The sequence below is a fragment of the Alnus glutinosa genome, chromosome 12 (assembly GCF_958979055.1).
Source record: "Alnus glutinosa chromosome 12, dhAlnGlut1.1, whole genome shotgun sequence".
Lineage (NCBI taxonomy): Eukaryota > Viridiplantae > Streptophyta > Magnoliopsida > Fagales > Betulaceae > Alnus > Alnus glutinosa.
In genome coordinates this window covers 17,425,022-17,447,679 of record NC_084897.1, presented here as the reverse complement: position 1 = coordinate 17,447,679, position 22,658 = coordinate 17,425,022, and the positions used below count along the sequence as shown (strand labels likewise).

General features: G+C 37.0%; 2 protein-coding genes across 8 annotated transcripts; one reads left to right on the top strand and one right to left on the bottom strand.

The window, feature by feature from the left end:
- Positions 1-1,718: 1,718 nt before the first annotated feature.
- Positions 1,719-9,283, bottom strand: LOC133851433 (F-box protein At5g03970). 7 transcript variants are annotated; one of them, XM_062287866.1, is made up of 4 exons: positions 9,098-9,283; positions 8,914-8,985; positions 8,624-8,677; positions 1,719-3,140 (listed from the first exon to the last, which is right to left on the bottom strand). In XM_062287866.1, the coding sequence occupies exon 4, from the start codon at positions 3,119-3,121 to the stop codon at positions 1,904-1,906; it is 1,218 nt and encodes a 405-aa protein (XP_062143850.1). In that variant the 5' UTR covers positions 3,122-3,140; positions 8,624-8,677; positions 8,914-8,985; positions 9,098-9,283; the 3' UTR covers positions 1,719-1,903. The 7 variants fall into 7 exon arrangements, with proteins under 7 accessions (XP_062143850.1, XP_062143846.1, XP_062143847.1 ...); XM_062287862.1 differs by having other exon boundaries at positions 1,719-3,137; XM_062287863.1 differs by lacking the exon at positions 8,914-8,985 and having other exon boundaries at positions 1,719-3,156.
- A 3,567-nt stretch (positions 9,284-12,850) lies between these two features.
- On the top strand, positions 12,851-22,061 carry LOC133852485 (uncharacterized). The gene is made up of 10 exons (XM_062289250.1): positions 12,851-13,309; positions 14,756-14,797; positions 14,914-15,058; positions 16,010-16,239; positions 16,627-16,684; positions 19,287-19,364; positions 19,524-19,612; positions 20,441-20,522; positions 21,426-21,614; positions 21,698-22,061. The coding sequence occupies exons 1-10, from the start codon at positions 13,140-13,142 to the stop codon at positions 21,836-21,838; spliced, it is 1,224 nt and encodes a 407-aa protein (XP_062145234.1). The 5' UTR covers positions 12,851-13,139; the 3' UTR covers positions 21,839-22,061.
- Positions 22,062-22,658: the final 597 nt, after the last annotated feature.

Below are 22,658 nucleotides of genomic sequence, written 5' to 3'. Positions count from 1 at the left end.
AATTTATTAGCACTAAAATAATATTTAAATAAACTTACATCCAACAATAAGACTCCTATTTGTGACCACACGGGGACATCTCAAAATAATCCTATTTACAACCAAAGACTCATTTTTTATGATCAAAACATGGGTGCTCTTGATGGCTCTTCGGAAGTTGATTTTGTAAGTTTCTAAAGTGGCGTAAGCTAGGGCATCATATATAAGATTCATCTTGACGAGATTGATTCAGAAGAACTACTGAGAGCACCATCAGTAAATCGTCTTGATGCGATGCGTTCCAAGAACCTACTCGAGAGTATCTTTAACTAGGCATCCTGAAGCCTATGTTGTTTGGCTACCGATACTACTAAAACCCTAAAATCACCATGACAGGACTGCTAATGTGTCTTGACGCCGCTCAATAACCTGCATATGTTTGAACATTTTTCACATGTAGATTAGGGTTTTTATCTTTTTCTCTATATAAGGATGTTTTTGGCTGATGATGCTGCTAAAATTCTTTTGCTCCCTCTCAAGGGTGAGGTTGATGTGCTTGAGCCTTCTCTAAACTGGATGGAGAAATTTAGAAACCTGTATTTTCTTTCATCATTATAGTGAAAATATTGAGACAACTCATGGACGTAGCCCTAGTTTGGGTGAACCAAGTAAATCTGGTGTTCCTTGTTCTTATATGTGTGATTATTGTTATACGTGTTCTTGTAATCTTTTTTTTCTTTTATATATATATATATATGAGATGAAACAAGTACAACAAGAAATTAAAGAAAACAAGTACATAAAATACCAACAAAAGATTTTGTCCTTAACAGCAATCCAAAGTATATCCTTTCCACAATATGAGGAGAAATCCTCTTAATGGAACAAGTGAGTGGGAATGGTGGTAACAAAACTGGTTGTTGCGGCCAATAATAAGATGTTGTGAGTGTAGCTGAAGGCACTCATATTTATCTTAGTTTCTAACCAGCTTCTGAAGGAGTTGAGCAGACCAATAGATAATATAACTAACAGTAATGAAGTCCCCTTCAAGAATTGAGTGGCAAATATATTTGGATTCTCTCCAGTTCAAATGAACTAGACAGGAGCCGATTAGTTTAAGTGGAATGGCAAAATTGTCCAAAAAATTATGAAAAGACAATTTTATCCTTATTTTAATATTAACTGGCTTCTCTCCAGTTCAATTATTGTCCGTGGCAAATAACATAAAAGACAATATTAAGTGTGGCCCACATGAGAACAAAAAGGGCATCAACAAGTGCAGCCCATACGCAAAAGTGGGGGCCGGCCGGCCGGCGAAGGTGAGGAAAGGTGATCTCAAAACTGCACATTAGATTATAAAGTTGATCTAAAAACTTCATCGTTATGAGATATTGAAGAAAATCAAATAGATGATTGTTATATTGCTCTTGTGGTGACAATGTTATTTGTCTCTAACAATCAGGCATTCTGATTTGATGAACTGAGTGTTTGATAATAATAATAATAAATTCAAAGGTACAGACCAGAAATTTTTATGCCATCAGCAGCAATATCTACCAAATTCTCTGTAGTCAACCAACAAGTCTACTTTGAATTTGAGTGACTAATCATCAGATTTTCTGAATATCCCAAGACCTGATATATTTTCATAGTGTTGGCTCTTCTTGAAATCTAGTACATTCAAAGTTTTAATGAACAAAAAACTGATCAAGTTGATTGTCTCTTATGTACTCAAATAATTAGTTAAGAAGCTTGTTACTTTCAATTCTCTTTTAATTAGTACATAGGGGTGTGAGTGTCATAAGGATTGACCAACAAGTAACAAAGACGTATGAACATCTAAAGAATTTGACCACAATTACAAACTTCTGCGGAAAAACATTTCTTGAACCACAATTACAAACTTCTCCAGGAAAGTTCCCAATCATGTAAAACTGTTGATGTCTTGACATAAAGAGGAACGAGGCCAAGATGGCATGAAGTATGGTGCTACTTTACTGGAATCCCACGAAATTGAAGAGCCACGGCCATGATAACGGACCACATCCAGTGTTTTGCTCTCAATCTGATAAAGAAATATGTTCGATCCGGATCGAATGAAGAAGGATTCAGAGTTCCGAGGAAGGAACGACAATATGTGGGTTTCTTTAGAATGATCAGCGTAAGTCAGATTCCGTTTCCACATTACTCTGAAATTCAGTTTGTATCTTAAATTCCACCTGCTCTTATTGTTCTGGTATACGGATGAGTTACCGCCTTGTTCTTTCTCCAGGACCCATATCTCAATACCCAGCTTACTGCTCTGACCATACTGCAAATGACCATCAGAGGACTCCCCAAGTACAGACTCTTCATAATCATATGTTAACTCGCCAGCTGGTAGTTTAACCAAAGATAGACGCCTCACTCCAAGATTTGGGTCATAAATAGCTACATTTTTCTGTACTGCAAACCAGTAAACAACGCCTCTGATCACAGTAGCGACAGTTCGAGGACACAATGCAAAACCTGTAGAGTAAGTGAGAGTGGATTGTTTCCATGCACCAGTCTTTGACGAGAAGGTCTCAATGGAGACAGTGTTGACTTCAATGGGTTTGCATACACATTTAGCGCGAATGACCTTATAGCAGATGACATTATCATGCGACTCCTCAACGATGAACGCCATGCACAAAGTTCGATAGAACTGATTAGGTTGAGGAAGCTGGTATGGTTGCTTGGTTATGGGACTCCATACATAATAAGTCATCGGGTGGCGGCCACAAAGAAGAAGGCCGTTGGAAGAGTCAATGAAGTAACCAAGCTGCTTGAGGACCCCAGAAAACTTTAAATCATCACCTTCTTTACAAGTTGACAAAAAGGGAAGTGCAGGCTCCCAATGGGGCCGACGGAAGCCATCTCGAGGTCTTCCAAGGTATAGAAAATTGCACACAAGGAAGCCCAATAGACGAGAACTTTCCCGCCATCGAGTGTAGTAACTAGAACGAAAAGAATAGCTACATATCAAGTGAAGCCACTTCCTCGAGACAAGAATAAGTCTGAAAAGAGTTTTTTCTGGTACTCGAAGCAGGATCTCACATAGGATATCGCCAGAGTTTAATGCAGCATGAACACTATCGTGGGCCATCCTCTTAGACTTCATTCAACAAGAAAATATCCTGCTAAAGGACATTCGCACTACATCATCGCAACAACTGAGAAAGGTTCTTGAGTATAACAAACAAAAAATAATCTGTTTATGCACTTCAGTTGACATTAAGAGATACAGATATGACCACCAATTAAATTTCCAAAACAGAGAAATCGAGAGCTTAAACAAAAGTTCATGTCGAATTGATTTTTATAAAAGTATAAACCATCTTACATATTCCCCAAATTTGGTGATACTTGGCATGAATCAGTTAAATGTCTGCTCCATAATAGTCGTGCCACACTAGGGCCATGGGGTAAGTTTGCAGATCTGACAATGATAGATAGAAAGAAGGATCTTGACAATGGAGAAGATGGTTAAATGGTGTTCCATGGAGTCACTCTTATTTTACATGTAGGCTCTCCCTTTTAGATTTTCTCTTGAGATTTTTTTTTTTTTTACTAAGTAAATCAATCCCAATAGAAAGAGCAAAGGGACACAATCCAAGTACACACGATGTATACTAGAAAGACCCCCAATTAAGGAGAGAAAAAACAAGAACACAAGTCCAAAAAATCAATAAAAACTAGGAAAGTGAGGACTATTGTACGCCAGCATCCAAAAATACAGGGATTTGAACATAACAGTCTTTAGCCCTGCCACCGAAATCTCACAATTTTCAAAGTACCTTGCATCCCGCTCTCTCCAGATGCACCATATTAAGCACAAAAGATCGAACAAGTCCACCCTTCTAAAACATTACGACTTCCCAACTAACCTCTCAAACTAGCCAACAACTCCATCCTTCTAGACATTACCCACTCCACACCAAAAAAGAACAGAAAATTGAACCTCATAATTCTCTTGCCACTTCACAATGTAAAAGATCTATGCTCTCCCCACTCCTCTTGCACATACAACACCAATCCACTACTATAGTACTATTACGTTCCTCTTCCTCAAATTACCTAAAATTAAGATTTTCCTCAGTGCCGCTGTCCACACAAAGAACGCCACTCTCGAAAGAGCCTTAAACCTACAAATGCTCTTCGAAGGAAATGGGGAGCCTTTCTTAATTCAAACATCCGCCTTTTGGAGGAGATCCAACAAATTTTATACTTGCTGCCTTGTCACAACATGAGAGAATATAAAAGATTAACGAACAAAGTGACCAAGTCCACCTCCCAATAAAGCAATGATTTGGTAAATAATATATTCCACTGAACATTCCTATTAGAAAACTGCACATGATCAGCCATCTAAGCCTCTTACAGTGAGTAATACTTAACAATTCCGGAAAAGAAACCTCTAGGGGATTGTCCCCACGCCACAAATCGTGCCAAACCTGATCTTAGACATGTCTACCACCTTTTCGCACCCCTACTCCAAAGGGCCCCACTACCTCATTAACAAACCTCCATTCAAGCTCTCATATTTGGTTTCCACCACCGATTTCCATGAAGCCTCCATCTCCATACCATAACGCTATAATCATTTCCCAAAAGATAATCATTTCCCAAAAGGGCTCAGTTGAACTGAATTAGATTTCTAACCCCCAAACCACTAGAACACATCGGAGAGCAAATCTTCGACCAACTGACTAAATGGAACTTGAACTCGTCTCGAACTCCACCCCACAAAAAAAATCCCTCTGAAGGTTCTCAATCCGGCTAGCAACACTAACAAGGATGGGAAAAAGGACAAAGAATTAGGCAAATTGGAAAGAGTGCTTTTAATCAAGGTCAACCTACCACCCTTAGACAAATAAAACATCTTCCAACCAGCCAATAGGCAATCCATCTTTTCAACTATACCATCCCAAATTGATTTAGCCTCATACGAAGCTCCCAAAGGAAGACCCAAGTACTTCATTGGCAAAGAGGTCACCTTACAACCAAGGATACGAGCCAAACCTCCTACATCATCCACATCGCCAACGGGGACTAACTTTGATTTAGATAAGTTAATTTTCAACCCCTAAACCACTTTAGAACATAAGGGACATTGCATATGACAAAGATGATCATGATCTGCCTCACAAAAGATCAAGGTATCATCTGCAAATAAAAGATGAGACACTAGAAGCTCATCAATATTCCTCGACCCCACCAAAAAACCTGATAAGAGCCCTATATCCACTGTGGCAAACAACATCCTACTCAAAGCCTACATGACAACTACAAACTATAAAGGAGATAAAGGATCCCTTGCCTTAAACTACAAGAACTACTAAAGAAACCCGAAAGGGATCCATTAACAAGAATGGAGAAAAGCATCGTAAAATTATAGTGACCTATCCAAGCCCTCCCTTTCTCCCCAAAGCCACATCTCCTCAAGAAATACAACAAGAACTCCCAATTAACATAATCGTAGGCCTTCTCTAGGTCCAATTTACAAAGCACACCAAGTTCCCCTAATCTAATACGGCTATCAAGATATTCATTAGCTACCATAACTAAATCTAAAATTTGTCTCCCAAGATGATTTTATAAGCACCACTCACAAGACTAATAAGACAAAAGTCCTTAATATCCACGGTCATGGCTTTCTTGGGGATAAGGGAAATAAAGGTTGCATTGAAGCTCTTTCCAAACTTCTCTCGAAGATGAAACTCCTTGAAAACATCCATGATATCGTCTTTAATAACCCCCAACAAGTCTCAAAAAAAGCCATGGAGAAACCATCAAGACTCAAGGCCTTATCCCCATCCAAGGTTCTCACCACCTCCAAAACCTCACTCCTCAAAAGCTCTTTCCAACCAAGAAACCTCCTCAGCACTAATGGAATTGAAAGAGCGACCATCCAACTTTGGCCGCCAACTAAATTGTTCTTAATAAAGCTGATTGTAAAATTGCACATATGCTCCCTAATTTCAGAACAATCTGAGGACATGGACCCATTAACAACTATAAAGGAATCAAAGATGTTATTACTTCTGTTTGAATTTCCACTCAATGAAAGAATTTAGTATTCTTGTCTCCCTCTCTTTCAACAAAAGAGCCCTTGAATTCTAGCTCCAACTCATTTCTTGGAGGAGAGTAAACCTCTCCAGTCCCTCGCAATTTCTTCCTTTCTCAACCTTTCATCATTAGATAAGGATCTTCCTTATGCAATAATATCAAGTTCACAGAGTTCATCCAAAAGATCATTTTTCTTCTTCCCCACATTGTCAAAAACCTCTTCATTCCATTTTTTCAAATCCGTTTTCAAGGCTTTCAATTTGCACGCCAGAATAAAGCTAGGGGAGCCTTGAAAACTATAGGACATCCACCATTGTTTCACCTATTCCACAAATCTCTCAGACTTCAACCACATATTATCAAACTTAAAATACCAACTACTCCAAACCACAATGCCACAATCAAACAACAAAGGGAAGCGATCCTATAAAATTCTGAGTCTCTTCCGAGAAACATTAGGAAACAAATATTCCCAATCAAGAGAGAGAAGAAACCTATCAATTCTAAACCATGTTAGAGAATCACAATTATTGGACCACATGAAGTTCCCACCTACAAGAGGGATGTTCATGAGACCCTGGTCAAAGATAAATTCAAAAAAAAAAAAATCCAGCATAGCTCGATGGTGAGCGATATTAAAATCACCCCCAATACACCACAACAACTTCCACTAGCTAAGAAGCCTAGCCAATTTGTCCCAAAGTACTTTCTTGTCATTTGGGCCATAAACACCCACTATAGCCCACTCAAAATTATGACTGACACTTCTAAAGGAGCATGCAACAAAAAATGTCCCCACGCAAGCCTCAATCTTTTCCACCACTCTCATATCCCACGTTAACAAAATCCCTCCTGAAGCCCCTCTCAACTCCAAAAAAACCAGTCCACATGATGACAACCTCATAAATTGCGCACCACATCCCTAGAAATTAACTCCAATTTAGTTTCTTGTAAAAATACTATATCAGCCTTCTAATCCCTAAGAAGACTTTTGATTATCAACCTTTTATCCCTCCCATTCAGCTTTCTCACATTCCAGGAAAGAATCTTAGGCTTCATAAAGAACAAATGGAACCCCTCCCCTTTCCTTTACTTCTAATAGAGTGGCCTTCCTTAAGGTCATAGTTGATGGAACAGGCCAATCTCTTTCGTTCACGCTGCTCCTTGTTAGTTGACTTAGAAAGGGAACTTGGAGAACTAGCAGAACCATGCTGGTGTCAACTTGATTCAATGGCAGCAAACAAAGCCATCATCTAATCCTCAAACGCTCACAAGACAACCCCACGACATGACATAAACTTTTCATTTTCTGAACCACCCAATTTGAAGACACCGAATCAGACAACATAGTTTCTTCATTGCAACAATGGGATGTACAATCAAAGCCTCACAATCCCTCATCTCCTCCCCAGGATAAGGCACCACTTTCGTAGAAGAGGGTTTCTCATCCCCACAGCAGGACAACAAACTTGTTCCAGCCTCAAAACCTCTCACAGGGGTTGCTTGCACCAACAGGAGTTCCTGATCTCCTTTGCTACCTTCCCCTAAACCATTCTCCAAAGGAGCAAGGAGGGTCCCAGAAACACAAACAAAGGGAGAAAATATTTCCCCTACTCCGAAGTCAAGCGTCCATTTCAGTGCATTAGGAACACCCACCATATTTGACACAACCGTTGGAACACCCACTTCCAGAGACTCCTTCACTCTACTCCTTTCGACAAAATGCAAGCCTTTGGTCCCCTCTGCAATCGAAAGTTTGAAAGTTCTTTTTTTCTGGGCGTAAAAATAACTCGCAAAAACCCATATCAAACCACCAAAGACAAAAAGTTGAGACAACACCGATGCCGGAAAACAGAATACAGTGGTGAGAGACGCCGGAACGCGCCTTCACGCGCCAACGAGAGAGAGGTAGGGTCAAGTAAGAAATAACTCTCTAGGTATCACCTCCCTTTTCATCAACTCAAGCACTTTTTTCTTTGAGATGTCATCAAACGAGAAATTTTATGAAATCATACAAAGTTGAAAAAGAGTAAAATGATACATAGTCTCAGATTATATGTTCCTTGATTAGGTTGAACCAGCAATTATCCTCTCATGGTACATACCCACAGATTAGATAATCTTTATTTCTTTTCCAAAAGATAGGAACCCACAATGTCCAAGCAATTTCGTAACCAGAATTATATGTATTTCACGCTCCTCATAACAAAAACTTTCCTAAATCCTCCAGCATTCACTTTAAGGGGTGTCTGTGCGTTTCATTTACTTTTTCCATCATATAGTTAGATTTGCAATCAATATTTTCCATTTTAAGAAACTAACTGTAAAATGTATGTAAAAACTAAAAACTGTCTCATTTTTTACCATATTAAGTAAAAAAAAAAAAAAAAAGACTTGTCACGCTTAGTGGAAAACAGGGTTCATACGAATGGGTCAGAGCAAGAATAAACATAAATGATCCCCTCTATAAGCAATGACATACTGTATAAGACAGAGACAACCTATAGAAAACTTTCAGAGAAACAATTTAAAAGCAAAAGAAACAGACAATTACCGAGTTTCACAATCACAGAGTGCACTGATTATGTGTTGTTTGGTTCCCCAGAAACTGCAGGAAAGAAAAAGAAAAATTGAAGTTTGAAACTCTTTCTTTTCATTATTTGGAACCCATAGAAACAACAAAGCCACTTGACCTAGTACATAGGACCCAAAATACCAATTTCCATTATTCTATTTTCCTAGCAAGCAAATGCACGGATGAAGCAAAGCCCAAGTAAATAAAAATGAATTATAAATAAATTATTAAATAAAAAAGGAAAAGCAAATTTCTATCAGCTAAACTACCAGTAAAACGAGTAGATTTACACTCCTTCCCCCATCGATGAACTCCGACCAAAGAAAGTATGAAAAAGAGCTCTGCATGCAACAAAAGCACGAATACACATACACAAAACATATGTAGACATAAGAGAGAGAGAGAGAGAGAGAGAGAGAGAGAGAGAGAGAGAGAGAGAGAGAGAGAGAGAACCTCAAATTGCTGTCGGCTAAACAAACTGTAACCCAACAAAGGGAAAGGCACATTGTAGCTTGGGATTTGGGAAGCATTGCATTTCTAGCAGGAAGAAGCGCGGAGGAAAAGAGCTCCACCATCATCAGCAGTGGCCCGTCGCCCCGTCTTATCGACCCAACGCTTCTGAACCGTGGGCTTTTTTTTTTTTTTTTTTTTTGATCTTCCGAACCGTGGGCTTCTAGGACAATACTTTGGGCCTCCTTCGAACGTCAAATATTTCTTCAAGATTTTTTTTTTTTTTCCCCTGATATTTATTATTATTATTATTAATTTTTTTTTTAATAAGTACTTCAACTAAATTACAATAAATAAAAACATAAGGCTGGGCAACCTAACAAAGAACCCCAAAATAACCATATCAATGACCAAAAAATAAAAGGGAATATAACAAATAAATGATGCGGTCCTGTATTTCCTTGGTATAAAGACCAAGAAAAGTGGTTGCTACTAAAGGTAATTTGATAAGATACACCACGAATGGTACATCCAAGAGCCGTAAGAAAGGCCTCAGACCTCGAAAGGTCAAAAAACTCAAACCATAGCCGAGCAAAGAAACAACTGCAATAGCACACCCAAAGGTAAATCACCATAGCAGATAAAACATTAATAGAAGTTAAAATGAAACTTAAGGTGAATATGTATTTAACAGCAAAAAAAAAAACTAGATAAAACAAATAAAAATAATGAGCAAAACATTGGCATCTGTCGTGGCGGAGTAGGGAGGAGAGTCACGGCAATGACCAATGAAGAGGAGGAAACAAGAGGCAACATGATCTGTGGACGGCGATCCACGAGACGAAGCGTGTAGAACATGTGCCAATGAGTGAGATCCACTCGCAGGTGCGTGCAAGCCACGCTCCGGTGAGAGGAGGTCTGATGGAGGCACGACTGGTGTTGGCGGAAGGCAACGGGAAACACTAAGGCGACGAGCGTGTCAAGCAAGAACTACCGAATAAAGTAGATCTAACTTCAAAAATTAGATCAAAAATCATTGACGAATTTGACTAGAGACACGTTGAAGGAGGGAGATAACCAGTGATGGTAAGAAGAAAAATATAAACAAAGCTTCCAAGTATGTAAACAGTACCTTTGAAATGGCAAATAAGGCCTCCAAATAGGTAAATAAAGGTAGAGAAAACTCTAGCTGGATAGGTGCCTCAAAGGAGGTGTTTGCAGAGGGAAAATTGATGAATAAAGGAGAAAAAATGAAGAAAGAAAGGGGGGGAGGGGAGGGGGGGGGGGGGGGGGGGGGAGAGAAGTTTTGAGCTTCCCTCCGCCCATTGCGTTTGTTGCAGAGAGCTTATTAGGAGAGGATAGATAACAAAGGTTTTTTGTTGTCTCAGAATAAACCTGGTATTTATTATTTAGTTCAAGGGACAATTGATTTAAAATATATATATAGACATACACCGACATTATTGGAAAAACAGTATTCCATATATGCAATTGTTTCAACATCTTCATACTATTGTGCACACGCGCTTGCACATGGCTTCCAGTTGGCTGTGCGTGGCCCTCTGTCAATGCTGTTATCTAGAGAGGGGTCTCAAAGGAGGCGTTTGCAGAGGGGAAATGTAGGAATAGAGGGGAAGAAAGAGAGGGGGAGAGGGGGTGGGGGGGGAGAAGCTTTGAGCTTCCCTCCGCCCACGGCGTTTGTTGCAGAGAGCTTATCAAGAGAAGAGAGAGAACAAAAGTTTTTGGTTGTCTCATATTAAACCTGGTATTTATTATTTAGTACAAGGGACGATTGATTTAAAATATATATATACACACACACACGAATGTTATAGGAAAAATGGTATTCCATATATGCAATTGTTTCAACATCTTCATACTATCATGCACACGTGCCTGAGCGTGGCTTCCAGTTGGCTGCGCGTGGCCCACTGTTGATGTTGTTGTTGTGCTGTGTTTGTTTTTACACTTTTGTATTTATAGGCTTTGTATTTCCTGTCTCTTCTTTGTGCTCCTTGTAACCGTTACCAAATTGTTTGAGTCATTTGAACTCTTAATACACTTTTAACCATCTTTATTAGTGGTCCAGGTTTTTGGCATCCGCGCCACGAATCAATAGGCCTGCGTCATCACACATTGCCTCAAAGTACTTGCTTTCTTAGGTTTATTTGTTTGGGTTGCCAAACTCTAATTTGTTGTAATTTTATTTTATGTTATCTGTAGTTCTTTTTCGTGTATCTATAAAATAAAATAAAATAAAAATGGGGCTAATCCTGTAGTAGAGGGGGCATAAGAGTTTAACAAGGTGATCCAAATCTAATCTATTTTATTTGTAGCAAAGAATTCATTTTATGGTTATATTATCTCATCATATGAAATTAGTAATATTTATTTTATGGTTATGATTTAAAGTTGATATATTTAACTATATACACGATGTTATATTATTTAAATATTTTAAAAGACGTGTTAATATTAATATTATGTGCGGATCATGATTCACTGCATTTCGTTTTTGAAATTGTAGACTTATGTGAATCCAGGTCGTTCTTTGCATCGAACGAATTGAAAAATGCTATTTATTAAAAATGTAGTATGTTATCGAGCAAAAAAACAAAAAAAAAAAAATCATTTTAGAATGCTTTTTCTTTACTTTTGAGAGATGTTTTTATTTAGTAAACCAAAAGACATTTTTTGAATTAAAACTTTTCTACGACATAAAGCGCAGGAACCTGATAAAAATGTGTTCAATTTCATTTGTAACATATAACTTTTTTAACAAACAACATTTTTTTCAAGTCGTTTGATGTAATAAACGATTTAAATTCGTATAATTTGGAAATCTACAATTTCAAAAAATTGTAAAAGATCGTTATCGGATCATGTACACATTTAGAGTCAACAACTTTAATCTTACCAAATCCATTTCATTTAAAATTGAGAGGATGCTATTTCTTCGAGGTAATTACATTTTTTCCCATGAATTACCGGCCATTATCAATATGCCACCACGAATTCGCACACTCACCAAAAGAGAGCATTGAATTACCATTTATATACCAAAACTTCAATTCTGTTAGAGAATCTCGTTAAATCAGGCGGAATATTATATTTTTAGATGTTAAATTTTGTTTAAAGACAGAAATGCCCTCTATCAATAATTTAATATAAAATATTATATATATATAAAAAGAAAGAAAGTGAAAAAAGAAAGGAGATGGATGCCAATAGTAGCCACCCCCTTAGAGGGAAGGGGGTGGCTGCGCGGCGTGGGGTGGCTCGCGGCCACCCCCAGGCTTGAATGTGGCTGTGAGCCACCTATAAGGTTGGCTCGAAAGGCTACCCTGGCCTATGGGGTGGCCGCACGCCACCCCAGGTCTCGGGATGGCTCGTAGGCTATCCCCTCCCCCTCCCGCTACTCCTGGTGGTCACTTACTTTTTTTTTTCCTTTTTCTTTTGTATTTTTTTTATTTGTTTAATTTTAAGAGTATTATATGTAAATTTTGATTTTAAATTAAGATATTTAAGTATTTTCATGAATTTGACGGACGGAACGATGATTTTGATATGTAAATAATAATTCAATGCTCTCTTTTGATAAATGTGTCAATTTATCGTGACATATTGATAATGATGAGTGGTTAGGGGGAAAATGTAATTACTCATTTTTCTTTTTTAAGTTTTCAACTAAAAGTATTGGTTACAATCTCAATATTTTCTGAAAGCCCTTCAAAAAAAAAAAAAAAAATTTCTGAAAGGATCTCTAGTTACCATTTGCGTAATTTTGTGAAAACTTGTAAAACTCTCCAAAATTCCAAATAGGCCAATCTGCATCCGAGGTTGCCTTCGAGCTTCAAATCAAACCAAATTGGCTCAGGGAAAAAAAAAAAGAAAAAAAGAAGAAGAAACAATCAATCCAAATTGAACCGATTGCTTGCCGGGTCTACACATTTCCTTTGATAATTTTTTACTTTGAGGAACCAAGCAAATCAATCTCAGGCCCGTAAAACGAAGAAGAAAGGAAAGTTTTTGACGAACAGCTGAGATGAAGAGAATGCGATTCAAGATGTACGGTTCGTTCGGGTCCAGAGTGGTGGTGCTGCTTTTGTTTCTGCTTCTGGGTATAAGCAATTGCGTAGCACAAGCTTCTTCTTCTTCTGAGTCTACTATGCACACTAACAACTGGGCTGTTTTGGTCTGCACTTCTCGCTTCTGGTAACTCAAGCTTCATATGTTGCTTGTAAGCTTTTAGATTATGATTTTGTATATTTTGAAGCATACCCACATCATTTTTGGAGAAAATAAATCATACCCATTGTATATTTTCTTGTGATTATCTCTACCATGTTGTGTATTTTTAATATTTTCTTTATATTTTTATTTAATTGCTTGATAAGCTGTTAATAGAGCTACATCATAATCAGTATACTTCTTTTGATTTCGTTTCTGTACTGGGTTTTTTTTTTTTTTTTTTTTTTTTTTTTTTTTTTGTGTGTGTGTGTGGTTTTAGGTTGTAAATGGACAGGGAAATTGGAGAACATTGCCAATATTCCAAAAGGTTCCATTAATTTCCATGTTAAAGTGCTTCTGTCGCATTATTGGCAACATTACTTGTGAGAGGAAATGGTATTCATGATTCATCCAAAAAGGAAATGGTATTCATGGGTCATATGCCTCTTTTCTGTTCTAACGTGTCTTTGCGTGTGTTACAATCAAGGTGAAATTAAACTTTTGTGCCGATTGATTCATAGCCATGCTTTAATTATGGGGTATCCATATCATGTACTTTGTTCTTGATCAATTTGATATTTAGACGTTGGGGGATGCATCTTTAAAAACTTTGGAAACAAGAGCAAAATGGGAAATATGGATCAATGAGCCACGCCCATGTTATGGGTTTAGAAGAAAAACAATACCTTGTTTTATAAGTTATGATATTTGAATTTCCTTAACAAGTTAATTATTATCTACCCCTTCAGGCACTATAAATGACAGACAATAAGACTTACTAGTGAAATAGATATTATGTCCATGTTATTGTTTCAGATAATGGGCAAACACTTATTTTCATTTAAAGAAATATAACTTCATAATTTCCTGAATTACAAGAAAAAGAAGAATCGTATTTCCTGTTTAATTGCAGCTGATGCATCACTTCCATACTATTATGGAGAGAAACTTGAGACCTCAAAGGATGTTGGGTCTTGACTGATGTGACACCACAATAATCTAAAAAGTACCAATTTGTTTTGCCAACTTGGGCTTGAGTCCTGCACCTAATGGTTTCCAATAAAGAGGTCTTCCTTCTTGGTCATCTAGAACCTTGTATAGTTTTTTTTGATAAGTAAGAATCCAATAAAAAGCGTAGAGGGGCGCAACCCTTGTATACAGAAAGTATACAAAAGTGCCCATAATCAGAGGAAAGAAACGAAAAAGAAAGTAAAAAATCAGCGAACGACATAATACCCGGGCTATGTGCCGGCACAAACCTTGAATAGTTATTCAGAGAAGGATTTCTGGCGTGCATTTACTACTAGAAAGTAGCTTCCCTCTAGAAAGTAGCTTGATTTGCTGACCTCTAGAGCCATAGCACATTTGAAACCTTTTGTTGTTATGAGAATTTTCCAGTTGAATGAATTTTGCATCTGTGTCCTTGTCCAGGTTTAATTATCGACACATGGCTAATACTTTATCCTTGTATAGGTAAGCAAAGAGCTTCCTTTGTCACTTTTTTGTTTCTTTTATTTTTATTATTTTTTTGGGGGTCCATCTTGTGTGGTAATCATTGATAGAAAAATTTTCAATCCTTTGTCCTCCAGGACAGTTAAGCGGCTAGGAATACCTGATGAGAGGATAATACTCATGCTGGCAGATGACATGGCTTGCAATGCCAGAAATAAATACCCTGCCCAAGTTTTTAACAATGAGAACCACAAACTTAACTTGTATGGAGATAATGTTGAGGTGAGTCTTGCGTCTCCAATTAGGCTTTTGACTTTTTGAAAAGCACATGAATTGATATGGTTACTTTTTGGCTCTCGTCACATTAGACACCTAAGAATGGTGGCATTCATTAAGGGGCTGTTTAGTTGTTCCTTAGAATTTGAATGGTACAGTTGATATTACATTTAGTATCCAAGCCACAGACATTATCTTAAATGGGACTGTGGAGAGCTTGGAATGATCGCCATGTCTAATCAATTTGAGATATTCATAGAATTCCTTTTGTCAGATTTCTTATTATGATGGCTGCCACTTTTGAATTCCCCATTATCTATAGATTTTAGAGACATTCAAATAGCCCTTCCACAAAGGGAAGTTTTAAATTAATGTTCATTTCACAAATTATGGGAGGCAACGTGCTTGATAACTCAGACTGGTGTAACTCTCACATTTGCCATTGTGATTTCGGTCAATGGAATATGTCTATGGTGGGCTTCCAACTTGTTTTACCTTCTAGGTAGCTGACAATCTTGAATACTGACTACCAAGTTAAACGTAATGTATTAGAATTACTAGGCAACTTCTCTTTCAAAACCACATTATTGTGCCGGATGAATTCATCACTGGTCTTCTCATCCCCCCTCCCCTTTTTATGGTTAAATATATTTAATAACCTATAAACTTTCAGAAGTCTTCTGGTATTTTAGCTATGTGCAAAAGTTCTAGTTATCTTATTCATTCATATTATATTCTGTTATTTAGCAATATGCATTTTTTTTTTTTAAAAAAAATTATTATTATTAACTTTCAGAGGCTATATTTTCTAACAAGTCAAACATACCATGCAATGAGTGAATGAAAAGACTGCCCCCGCCACACACCTTTCTTCTCTTAATTTTTGTAGAAATTTTGGTGTGTAAAACCGTCTAGCATATGTAAGAATCTTGAAAGGAACATTTCTTGCTTCCTCAGGTAGATTATCGAGGTTACGAAGTGACAGTTGAAAATTTTCTACGGGTATTATCTGGGCGTCATGAGAATGGGGTTCCAAGATCTAAGCGTCTTTTAAGTGATGAAGGAAGCCATATTTTGTTGTATATGACAGGACATGGGGGAGATGAATTTTTGAAATTTCAGGACTCAGAAGAGCTCCAGAGTCATGATTTAGCTGATGCTGTGAAACAAATGAAAGAAAAACGTAGGTGGGAATCTTCTACTATCATGCCTGTTTCCTGTTATATTGGTAGTTGAATTTTTTTTATTTCAATACAAGTGAAGAAAATTGCTTGTGGAGACAGTGATGACATCTAGCCCTGCCATTGGTTGGAATTATGCAGTAATAGCTTCCTTTACAAAAAATGAAAAAGAAAAAAGCCTACCAAGCAAACATGCTAAGAATTAACCTCTGTAGAGAGAAATTTCTGTGTGTATGTGCTGTAATGTGCATGTGTATTAATAACATTTGGTTTATTATCTGCTCTTTTTTTTTTCTTTTTCTTTTTCTTTTGTGGTAATCTTGCTCACTATCAATATTGATGATCACTGCTGGATGATGAGCTGATATCTTGTTGGTAATGTTCAAAATCTAGATTCAAGGAGCTGCTTATAATGGTGGACACTTGCCAAGCTGCAACTCTCTTCTCTCAGGTCTGTGATCTGCACCTAAATGGGGTGATGTTCTTAGAAATATCACTAACTCAGATCATTCCTAATCAATTCGTGTTAGTTTTTTAAAGAATTTTACTTATCGATTTAGAAGAACATCCACATTTTAATTAGAACCTTAATTTTCCGAATTGATAGTTTAAATTGGAAACATTGCATTACTGATTCTTCATAGTTTTGGAGTTGGTTTGATCGCTATAATTCCTGAATCACATTTCATTATAACCACTAACAAGATTGAAAGTGCTGTGGTTGTTAAACCAGTACAAGGCTTAACCGGAATCAGCCTACCCAAGCATACAGGCTAAGATGCTATAAAATCATCCCTTAACTCATGTCTCACTTCATACTGAAGGAGAATACATGATGAATTTGTATCTTGCTTGCACAGGGTACTCCTTTTAGTTACAATAAGTTTTACTAGGGGCCAGACTCAAGGCAGGCCAAGCATAGAAATGAGGGCCAATATGCTTCTCTAGAGTCTGATAATGAGCCAAAGTATGGTCCTGTGAACATAAAATCCTATAGAATTTTTAGAAGAGAAGAAGCAAGCCCACGCAGCTTCTATTTTACATGTCTCTGCAGATCCAGTAGAAGAGAAGAAGTCTGCTGAAGATCCTAGTCGAATTTCAGAGTTATCCACTGATTCGACTTTGGGAGAGAAAGTCCGAGATGCAATCCATTGGTGGAGGAAGGAGGTATCAAAGCTTCAAGAGAAGAAGGATCAGCCTATTGTTTGCGATCAGAATTGGGAGAGGGATTGTTGGAGAATCGAGGCAGAGCTCTGGGGAAAGATCTCTGAGGCGTATCCGTTGGTGACTAAAGAATAGAGACAGAAGCATCGAGTGATTTGGGGTGAGATGATTGAGAACAAGAAACGCGAGAGTAAGAAGGAGCTTCGGAATCTACAAAGTTCCGTAAATTACGGAGACATCAAAGCTTCTTCGAGGTGTAGGAGAGACAAGGCCAATAGGTCGTAGGGTTGGTTGCTTTGAGGGTTTTTTGGTGGGTTGTTCTCAGGTTTTCTTGGTTTTTTGGGTGTTGTTTGGTTTCTTTTGCAGATAGTATTTTAGTTGGTTTTTTGTTTTCTAGGTTTTGACTTGGGGGCTGTTTCCTGGGTTTTTTTTGGGTTTTTCGAGTCAGCTGTGGTTCTCCTGTGTATACTTCCTGTGTACGTAGGGGCGCCTTACGCTTTCTTTTCAATAAAATCTTCTTACTTATTAAAAAAAAAAAAGTTAACCATATGTGCAGATATTTTTTTTTTTTTGATAAGTAATAATTCATAAAAAAGCGCAAAGGGGCGCAACCCAAGTACACAGGAAGTATACAAAAGAGCCCCTAGTCAGAGGAAATAAATGAACATGAAAGTAAAAAATCAGCAAACGACATACGACCCGGGCTATGCGCAGACACCTACAAATATAACATCTGAAGCACATTTCTACAATATGTGCAGATAATTAGAGTAAAATTAGTATACAAGGGATCCATACAAACACATTAGCAAAGCATCATTAAACTTCGATACGCTTTCTGGGCTTGATTTTATGAGGCCTGATATCAACTAAGATACTCGAACAGGTTAAGTTGGTTGGTGCTCAAAATTTTTGTAAAACTTCCATGTCACCGTATGCAATCTACAGACCATACTATAGTTACAAAATCTCCTCCCTGCATATCAGTCATAATTATTTATATTAATAACCATTCATTCTTCAAGACCAAGGTGGTGAATTTGGCTTGATAACTCTTCTAAAAGGAAGTTCATTAGAAATTTAAGCATGTATGCTACAAATGGTTCTTGTGCAGACCTCATATTGATAATGGCTAATATTCCCAACTTGTTATTGGTCTGCGATTGCAAATGTCCAAATTTTGATTAACAAACCTGAGAGACGTTAACCTCCCATGCTTTATGTTAATTAAAAAACAAACGGGATTTAGCAATATCCAGTGTAGAGAGTCTTCACTCTTAGCATTCATCATGCCTAAAAGATAAATGAGGTTGGCAAATGAAAAAGAAATCAATCCCAGGGTGTACTGCTTTATGTATTCTGTTATATGTGAATTCCAGCCTTACTTTATCCGTCTTAAATATTAGACATATGTTTAGTACTGTTCTTAAATAATCCTTCAGCTGTTGCATTCTGGAATGGATACCCTTACATAGATTCTGTGATTCAAGTATTATTTACATCTATCTTCAGTTTGTGTCACCTATCGTGGTTAGCTTTTTTAAGATGATGTGGTAGCGGTAACCCAGTTTGCTGTGTGAACAACCTAGCCTACCTGCCCCCTCGGCCCTCCCAGTGCTGGCCATGTTTGGGCTACTATCTTTACAGTGAGAGTTATATATCATCATGACATTTTTCTGAGTATGATGTGTCTCTACTCCCAGTGCTGGCCATGTCATCTGACCACTGCTATATATGTTTGAAATTGTTTTATGCACTTCGGATTGTGTTTGTCACAAATGAGCATCACATTCTGAGATTTCTAATCTAGTTATTGAGGCATATAAAACATGACCTTTGTAAGAATTGATTTTGATATGGAATTGAAGGTAATTTCTTGACTTTTGCAGCTTCAATCACCAGGTGCTTTGGCCATTGGAAGCAGCATGAAAGGAGAGAACTCGTACTCACATCACTTGGATTCGGACGTAAGTGTAGTTTTTACAGTATTTTCCATCTGTGAACCATTTAATAATGTATATGTGATATAGGATGCTATGAGGTTCTATTTAACATTTTTTGGCTTTTATTTTTCAAGGTCTTAGGGTAACACATATTTAGATTTGTTCTCTGTTTATCTGATACAGGTTGGTGTTTCAGTTGTGGATCGTTTCACATTTTACACCCTTGGATTCTTTGAGAGGCTAAATATGTACAATAATGCCTCCTTAATCAGGTATGTTAAAGTATAAGTAGATGAATAACTGTGGGTTTCAAAGCTGTTGGAGCTATGAAAGTCTTGATTTTGCACAAATCCTATTGTAATTGTAGTGTCATTTATGTCAGTCAAAGTTTTATTGTCTTGATCTGTTTAGAGTGACTTTACCTTTCTTTCATTCTAAAATAGGTAAACATCAAAAAAAGGAAGAAAAAAAAAGTATGCTTTTTTCTAATTTTATGATTGGAGTGTAAAAAAAAAAAAAAAAAAAAACCTCAGGATGGATTGGTTTGGCAGCAAAGTAGCTGTTTTCTTGGAAGAGATCTGTTTTATTATTCTTAGCAGTAGAATATTGTGTCAGTACTTCGCTTTCTTCTAAATGTTATGCAGTATAAAAGTATTTTTGAAATGGTGATTAGTCAATAAACTGTGATTGGTCTTTTGGAATGTTTACTCCGGGTTTATTTTGCTGATTACTTGTAACAATTCTTAAATTCTTGTTTCTTTTTGTAAAAATAGTTAGTGCAACTACTACGTCTCTGGATGGAATTAACGAAAAAGATTGTTCAGTCCATCCAAACATGGACAGCCTATTGAAACTAACAAACATATTTTCTAAACCTTCTTTCTCAACCGTGTAGCTTGAGAAAGATTAAATGACTGCCTATAGATGTTCTTTTAGTCAGTTCCATTTAAAGAATATGTACTTTGAATCATCTTTCGCTCCATCAGTTTTTATATTGGCCTTGTATGGGTAGATCTAATATATTCTGCAGATATATGAATTAAGCATCATATTTCTTCAAATTAAGATCTGCATTAAGGATGTTTGTGGTTATTTTGCAGTCTTTTCAGTTCTTATGATCCTAGTTTGTTGATGTCAAATGCATATTACCGAACAGATCTCTACCAACGTCGCTTGGAGGAGGTATGGAAGTTGTAGACTTATCTAATCCTAAATGTGTTGAAGTTGCTTTCTCCTAATAATTTATGATGTAATTTGAATTTTATTATGTGACCCTTTTGAAATTCATCTATGGAAAAACAAATGGGGGCGTCCATAGGACCATAGCCTATAGCTGGGTTCTAGTTTTGCATGAATCTTTGCTACCTATCTGTGTGCCTGAAATTGTATTTTGTATTGCAATTGGGAACCAGCTGATTGAACTTGGATTTCTGACTTAAATGGATATTGAAAAGTCTCCCAATATGTTTTGAACATTCTTTTGCAAAATTACTGTGGTTTTTTATTATACTGCTTTTTAGTTTCTCGAAAGGCCTTTTCAGTTCTTTCCCATTTTCTTAATTAAAGCTCCTGAAGCTTATGCCATCTCATCTAATTTAGGCCCAGAACAAATAGGTTTTCTTTCTTCTCATTCATGGTTCTATCTGATGTATTATTGAGGGCACTGGCAATGGATAGTTTGTCTTCAATATACTTTTTTTTCTGGGCTGAACTATAAAGGAGGGCTTAGGTTTATGTTTGGGCGTAGCCTTAAACCTACATTGATTTGCCTCTGTCGGTCAAGTATTTTGTTAAGCCTGAAGCAGCCTCTGCTGCGTTAAATCACATATTTCTTCTGATTAAAGCAACTTCTAATAGTTTGCATCTGTGTATTGCCACTCTGCAAAGGGATTTTGTTAAGATTAAGGCAACCGTTAGTGATTTTCGTGGTGACGAGTTTTCTGTTATGATTGTAGCAACCATTACTATTTTAAGTGGTATTTTCTTCAGATTGCCGACCAATATACGGTGTGAAAATCTTTTCTGCTTGTAATAAAGTGTAAATTGTTTCTCTCTCTCTCTCTCTCTCTCTCAAACTATCTCTAGGTACCTGTGACAAACTTCTTTGGCTCAGTCATGGAAACAATACATACTGATTCAGCTTACAGTGTCCTGTCAAGAAAAGAGTCCGGCGGGGTTGAAATCAGAAAGTCTACAGATAAATCAGTCCATGACAAGAAAAGATTATTGTTTAATTCCAATGAGTCGGATCAAATTAGCGGGCTAAACACGGCGGTAAAATCCTGTTGTATACACAACTGTTTTTCAATCTAATCTATACACAATTGTACTAAAGAGTGAAGGTACATATGATGCAGGATCAACAAGGCGATTCTAAATGTATATGGAGTACTTTTCAGAAGGAGGTGGAAAAAGTGAAGGATGTTGATGCCTTTGTGAACTATGGCTTGGTTCTGATAGTTCCACTGTTGACGGTTTCGATGTGGCTGACACGGTGAGACGTTGAGGCGAAATCTTTGATTTAGTTTCTCTTTCGTGCGTAACGACATATTTGCCAACAATCTTAAATTCGATGCCTGTGTATGGTAGGGATTAATTGAAGTTCAGTATGTGCAAAACCTCACCTCCCAACATTCCCCTCAGTGTCTGCTGTTTTGTGTGTGAGAGAGATGAATAGTTTCTGTTTGCTCTCTTATATTATGAAATTTCTGGTTACTAGCATGATTTACTCTATCTATGCTTTAGATTTATCATTGTGACTTTGAGCCCAATTATTCTTTTGGCTGACGTGATAAGTGCCACGTGGGACTACTAACGAGTTCGTCTTTTACAATTAAAATGCATAAAAGGAAGGAGAAACTTTACTTAACTTTCATTCTTTTTGCAATCTCTCTCCCAAAGTTTAAAAACTTTCAATTTAGTGTATTGATAGTTCAATTGTTTGCAATCTCACCCTTCCCGTTAAGGTTTGAGGTTAAATCAGATGGTCAAAGGTTAAAATGACATTTATACTTTTCTAAACTTTAGAAAATTACAAAATTACCTTTAAATTACAATTAATTTTCTTTAAAAAAATTAGGGTATTTTGAAAAAAATTTCACCCCTGCCTTATGATTTAACAAAAAATCTTAACAGATAGGTGAAATTATAAATTTTTTAAAATTTGATATATTAAATTAAGAATTTTTGAACTTTAGAATGAAGAAGGCATAAACGATGATTTTTTTATTTTTAGTTTATTTTTTTTAAATACACTAAAAATAGCAAAAATGTAATTTATAGGAGACCTGATACACAGGGGACGGGAGACCGTCCCCC